The sequence below is a fragment of the Frankliniella occidentalis genome, unplaced genomic scaffold, assembly GCF_000697945.3.
Source record: "Frankliniella occidentalis isolate FOCC.00 unplaced genomic scaffold, Focc_3.1 Scaffold333, whole genome shotgun sequence".
In the NCBI taxonomy this organism is placed as follows: Eukaryota; Metazoa; Arthropoda; class Insecta; order Thysanoptera; family Thripidae; genus Frankliniella; species Frankliniella occidentalis.
The window spans coordinates 159447-166401 of NW_026267456.1; the positions used below are offsets into that span (position 1 = coordinate 159447).

Here is a 6955-nt window from a genome sequence, read left to right on the forward strand (position 1 = left end):
TTTTAATGAGTGATTTTAGCGGTTAGAAGAACAAGAAGAAGTTCCAAGATGGCCGCCACGGACCACAACAAACATTCAACTGTTTTCCCGAGCAGCCGCTCGCGCTCGGGAGCCCCAATAACCTACCTAATGTTATATCGCGTCTGTTGGAGTCAAACTTGGTTTTGTTAGAATCGGAAGAACGTGAAGAACACGATAAAAACGATATCGGACCTATAAGAATGCTATTTAGTGTTGATCTTTAAAAATAATAGTTCATGTTCACAATTTTAACAAACCAACACCATATCTTAGAAATGAACCTGAAAAATTCGCCACGTATGTTCAAATGCTATTTTATGTGTTCTCCTCTTTCTTCCGATCAAAATGATATCAAATTTGACTCAAATGGGAGCAATATAACGTTGAGCGAGGGCGGCTGCTAGCAGCCGCTTCGGGAAACAGTTGATGGTTTGTTGTGGTCCGTGGCGGCCATCTTGGAACTTCTTCTTGTTCTTCTAACCGCTAAAATCACTCATTATGTCAAACTTCTTAAGTCAGAACATATTTCTTACTCAATTTCCATTATCCCAAATGGGGAAAATATTTATGAAATTTTTACACTTGCCAGTAAACCTAAAAAAAAAACAACCACTATAACAGTGTCTTTTTTTTGTGTGTGTTTACTGGGATTCCTGTAGAACAAAGAATTAGTTACTTGACAAAGTAAAAGTAATACGAAAAAGGCAACTGTAGAAAACTTATTAGAAGTTGTACCGGGGGCTCTAACAATCTAATAACCAATCTCGCAGACCCTCAAATAAGAAACATTAAGCTTTCAAAAAGAATAAAAACAATCATGCAAAATATTAAACATATAACATATTGATGATGGCTGAAACAATGAAATAAAATACAATCAACACATGCAAGGAACACATCAGCTACAACTTCTTCATCCCTCAATAATTTCCTTTAACCCTTTGTGGTCGTTTTTTGAACGGGTCGCGGGAAAAATAATTTTTTCATTTTTTCTAAAAGGCCTCAGTCCCCTGACTCCGCTGACCTTTGAAATTTCGCGCTATCTCATATAGTTCTCGAGATATCGCCTGTTGCCCTCAAGCAACAAAGACCATAGAGGCATACCCAGTTCGCTAATTCACTGCCCCCATATAGTCTTTGTTGCTCTAGAGCAACAAACTTCTCTGGCGCTTCTCGCGGCCATATTAGCCACTATCATGATCTACTCACCTGGGTCGGACCGACCCGATGCTAGACCATGTGGCTGAACACAAAAATCGCACCTCCAGACTCGCGCCTCCCCTACAAGTAGTACCACAGTAACCCCCGGGACTGTTGCTCCTGAGCAACAAACCAATAGGGGGGTTTCCTTTGCCGTCGCCAAATGATAGCATTCACTTCATACAGGCAAGTGAAGGGTAGCAGATCTGCTCGAGCAGGCGTGCACGCGCGCGTGCGTGCGCGTGCGTAGGCGTGCGCGTGCGCGCGCACATGGATTGCACGCAGCGTCATCCTTGCAGCAGAGAAGTAACTGTAAGTTTTCGGTGGTGCTCCATCACGTGCCTCACCAAAATAGTACGCCATCCAGTTCAAGCAAAAGAAGTGCTAAATCATGTACAAACAACGGCTAAACAGTGTCACATCACCTCGGCAGAGGTCTTAATCGATTCGTATCCCAAATTCTCACATTGGGACACCATAGGCGACCAAATCGGACGCGCGCGCGCGCGCATCCTGGCCAACTAGAAGGTACCCAAGTGCACAATCATCTACAAACGCATGGCTTGTCGCCGTTCTACCACGTCCTTGAGGTGTTGTATCAGGGTGATTCTCAGAATACGGGCCATTTGGGAGTTCCTTAATTATTTTTTTCTGTCGAATTTGCTAGGTTTTTGGGTCGCAATGGTTTTATTTACCTTCAAATAAGATACTTGTAAAGTGGCGATAGTTCAAATCACGTACTTCTAGTACAACGTTAAAAGACCATATTGTGGTCACGTTCAATCAATGATAAAACTCAAATATTGCCTCCCGCACCTTTTAATTAGTCTTTTGTTTGCTCCACTAGTGTGTCGTACTCATATTTTACATCCAGTCATCCCCATTTTATGCGTTTTAGTATGACTAGAACATTGCAATAAAGAACTTGTTTTTCGCCCCGACACTGCTCCACAGATGCCCAACCTCATAATGTACAGTTCTAAATTAACCCCTTACTACATATTTTCTCATTAGGTCATTACAACGCGTTACCTGTAACTAAAAGTTATTAAACAAAGGTCAGACCAACAAAAGGGGATACGGAGTTCACAAGTCAGAAGGTACTAATTGAAGCATTACTAATCCGGGGTTGCAGATGCAAGGATCCGCTTAGCCACAAAAGAAGCAGCACATCAAAACCTTCCTTTTCATCGAAAGGGGGATTTGATATGACGCAATCGTGCCTGTGTGGAGGCGACACGGTATTCACACTGCAAAAGCGTACCAGCCAACTTTCAAATTTGAAGACAGTTTTTGACGATGATGAAGTAGGAGCTCTGCCGATTGCTTCGGGGAACATTAATAGTCCCTACAGAGTAGTACTGTGGGCTGGGCAAAGAATTGTTACTCTACCTCTGCCCAGTTTGACGTCAGTGCAAACATTGTGAACTCCGTTACTTTTTGAAAATGTTTGTGAGAACGACTTTGGTCGTCTCCTGACGAAATATAGAAAGATATTTCCACATCGAAATTCATTCCTTGCGTTCCCTGGATATGTCACTCCAGAAATGCAATGTGCCTTAGACGACTATTCCCTTAAAATTGTCCGGCATTTGTGTTGCACCAGGTAGTATTAGTGCTTTCGAGTATCTAGATGGTATAAAAACCTTTTCAAACCATCACATAGTTGTGAAGGGCCGCGGAATCTAAACGGCCCGTATTCTGAGAATCACCCATCACCAACCCGGCCGGATGACCATCAGACAGGCGCGTGTCGGTGGCGTGCGCCCGCATCCTGGCCAGCTAGAAGGTACCGAAGTGCACAATCATCTACAAACGCGTTGCCATTTTCCTACTATTAGGCGATAACTTTTCCAATTCTCGCTTCTGGAAGGAGAATACATGGTTCGATTATGGAACAGTTTATAGAAATTGCTGATACCTTCTCATCTTATACTCACACTTGAAACACGAAACTTATGATGCTCTTCACATCGTGGCCACTTGCATACATGTCTGAAATTGAATGTATGCAATTATTGTTGAGTCAATATGCGATGAAATACATATTTTTCTCTACTGTTATACTGCTAACTCTGGTGTTTTCTTTTTTGATTTCTTCTTAACCAGTTTCTGAGCTGTCTTGGCCGTGTTCGATCTAGTTTCATACTTCATATTAGGGGTGTATGACCTGAAAAGATGAGATGAAACAAAATTTGAGCAATGGATTCATGTTAATCTAAAATTATTATTTACCCTCTAATTGAGATTATCGAAAATTCTTTATATTCTGTGTTTGGCTATTTCATAAATCAAAATTCTTTTCCGCCTTTTGGGGGTGTTGGTGGTTGCACCTTTTTTCCGAATGCTTCTCTCATTGGTGTTGTCACATTTATTTTTTCCTGCAGGCTCGTAGTAAGTTTCGTCCAGTTCTGCAGGAGGTGTGTTCTCCGGAAGACCATGGTTCAGCCTGCATAAAAAGTACAGTGTAAGACATACTGATATATGACTAACTCTGCCCGTTTTCTCATTAAATTTAGTTACCCATCTTTATCCTTATCGGAGAGACATTCCCACTTATTTGCCCCGCTCTCAAGTATAGCACTATCACTGTCTGAACTGGTTTCATTAACACTTGAGAAGCACAGCTTTCGTGGCAATGACTCAGAACTTTTGGGAGTTGATACCATCACACTTTGAATACCAAGATGAAAAGAGCCATTCAGCAAATTCCTACAACTGTAAAAATAATGTTAGTGTTAGAATAGATCTATTTGAGGGTATGCATTACTAAATAAGGCTCTATTTCCATTAGCAACTTGCATATTGCACATTAAAACATAATTAGAGACCACTAAATTATGCGTTTGAAATCATAAGATTATGCGCCTGTTTTTGGATGTTTTATGTGCTGTTTATGCGGCTAAAAGTACTGTTTTATGCGGTGTTTATGCGGTCAAAATAGTGCAATTATGCAGAAATACGCGATTTCCAAAAGGTAAATCGTGCGGAGAAAATTCAAAATTTGTCGGTATAATTTGTTTATTATATGATAACACTCTAATAGTAGTAGTATACAAAATAATAGAGTTTTTTCGTCCTAAGTCAGTAAAAAATCCAGAAAATCAGTCAGGTTACAGGCCAGGTCACAGGTCATCACAAAACATATCTTCAGTATCATTAAAATACACAGATGGGGGTCCACTGCCACTAGCTACTACTCCATCACTTTCACTGTAGTCAGTAGCATTATTATTATTAAGATCTATCATCCCACTACTAAAATACATGCACATCATAGCTTCTACCTTATCTTTGGTTAAGTTTGTTCTCTTTGGGGTAAATATATCTCCATATGCACTAAAACCCCTTTCACTGTCAACATTTGACACACTTACATGTAACACTTGCAAACAAGAAACAGCAAATATTGGGTGATCCTGCATCATAGACATTAGAGCATTCACAACAACATCCTCCCTAGAACCCCCCTTCTTAGAATGACTAGCATTAGCATTATTTTCTTTAACATGGTCAGAAAGTAATGAATGCAAAATGACAAAGTTAGCTGTAGGAATACAATTTAAAATAGCAATACTTTCCTTTGCTTTGACGATTTTCTCACTCGAGAGAGAAGCAGACAGCTTACAAGGATTAAAAAGAATATTAGATGCCTCAAAAAATTCTGAAGCAGTGTCCTCTTTAAGTTGGGATTTTATTAGATCATTACAAGCCTCACACACCTTCTTAATTCTCCCAAGTAATGTCTTTTGTTTTGTGTGAGGCACTAAAGCAACACTGTCTTTTGTCTTATCAAAAAGGACCCCCTGAATAGAGTCCCCAGCATTAGCTACACTAGAAAAGGGTTTGCGAATCTCACTAACCTTTGCATACAACAAATGGGACATGGGGTACTTAGATCCTTCAACCATTAATTGCAAATCACAAACAGGGCTACAATATTCTACCACAAACTTTGCCTCTGCCTTAATAATCATAATATCTTCAGGTTTCAGTTTCCGAAAATATTTGACAGCCTGACTGTCATATGACTTTCCTGTTAATTCTTTGCAAACATAATCAGCAATATCTTCAGCATAATCAGCTATATAGACAGCAGATTTTTTCCAGGTTCCCCATCTAGTCATAACAGGTAATGGAAACAGCTTAATTTCTTTAGCATTTGTAAAAGAGTACTTAGTTTTTAAATAATTAATATATTTGTGTTTCCTTTTTCTTGTGTTCTTAAATAGCTTTTTAGAAAAAGAGACACAATCATTTAGTCTAACCAGTTGCTCAGGGAAGATTTTAACAATCTTATCTAATTTGTGGGCCCAGCACTGCAAATGAATCAAACTAGGGTTATCTAGAAGTGTTTTTAGGAGCCGAATGCATAAATTCATGTAGGCTGCACTGTCTGATCCAATAGCGACCACATCCTGATGGGCCACTTCAAAATGTTGAATAGTCTGTAAAAGAATGAAAAAGAGGGGGGGGGGTTATTAGTTTACTCCATAAACTCAATAAATAGCACAAAAAAAAAATAGTTATACAAAACTCCAAACCTGCAAAAAAGCCTTAGAGCATTCGTCCGCATTAGTGTTCTGCAGTATTTTCACAGAAGCAACAAAAAGATTTGGTGTGGGATTCTCCTTGGAAGGTAGTATCTTGAACAGGACAAGGAAAACAGCTTGGCCTAATCTATTGGTTGTTTCGTCGCACAGCACAATGATTTTGTTCCCTTTCAGTTTTGATTTCAGTATATCATCATAATCGTCCTTCAAAAGAGGAATGTACTTCTCTCGAAGTTGTTGAGCATTGGGCAAATCACCAGAACCTGTAAACAAAAAAATAAACATTATAGATAGGCGACGTAACATTTGAGGTTAGGATGAACATACATTCATTAAAATAAACCGACAAACCCCAGGTCACCCCACTTATAAGTTTTCACTCACCAGGTACATATTTATTGAGCCACTGACGAAATTCTGTCTTGTCAAGCTTTTCTAGGGGAATGTTAGCATTCAAAAATGCACGCACAGTTGACTTGATAAACTCTTCTCTATCTTGTTTAAGTTTCTTGGCATTGCTGATACTTTCTGCTATTGATACTTGACGTTTATTATTTTTCTCTGCTAATTTTCTTTCCTTATTACCTTTGTGTTTGTCACTGTCAACGTGGTTGTCAATCACACTCTTACGAGTCCAATCAATTGGCTTTTGGCAGTACCCGCACATCAATTTTGTCTTTTCAAACACATACATTCCCTCATTTTTGTAATCACTTGCTCTTGAAAACACTGTCACACTAGTAGTCATTTTTGTTCTGTTGATGCACCCCGTCCACACAATCAATATAATTAAATTACATTTACAGGCGCACTTTCACCTTCACTCACAGGCACAACCTAACCTAAGCGAAACGCGACGAACGCGACGGTCGCTTCACGGCACCATCTGTACGCCACGCCCCCTCCCCCTCTCGTCCTCCCCCCATTCCCCGCTCAGTGCGCGGCGAGTCTAGAAGGCGCTGGAAGTGGCGGGCGCGCAAATTGAATTCCAGTTCAGCGTCCATACCGAAATTTCATGCGTTTTAAGAATTTGTACAGCGGAAAATGGTCAATTATGCGACAATTGTGTAGTTTTATGCGCATAATGTGTGATGGTGCGATATGCTGCATTCAACACTAAATTATGCGTTATTATGCGGCCTAGAAAACGATCCAGACAAGTCGAAAATATGTTGTAGTGT

At 40.0% G+C, this 6955-nt stretch overlaps 1 protein-coding gene across 1 annotated transcript; it reads right to left on the reverse strand.

The window, feature by feature from the left end:
* Positions 1 to 4305: 4305 nt before the first annotated feature.
* On the reverse strand, positions 4306 to 6614 carry LOC127751084 (uncharacterized). Its single transcript, XM_052274078.1, has 3 exons — positions 6159 to 6614; positions 5766 to 6037; positions 4306 to 5669 (listed from the first exon to the last, which is right to left on the reverse strand). The coding sequence occupies exons 1-3, from the start codon at positions 6520 to 6522 to the stop codon at positions 4347 to 4349; spliced, it is 1959 nt and encodes a 652-aa protein (XP_052130038.1). The 5' UTR covers positions 6523 to 6614; the 3' UTR covers positions 4306 to 4346.
* Between the last annotated feature and the right edge of the window lie 341 nt (positions 6615 to 6955).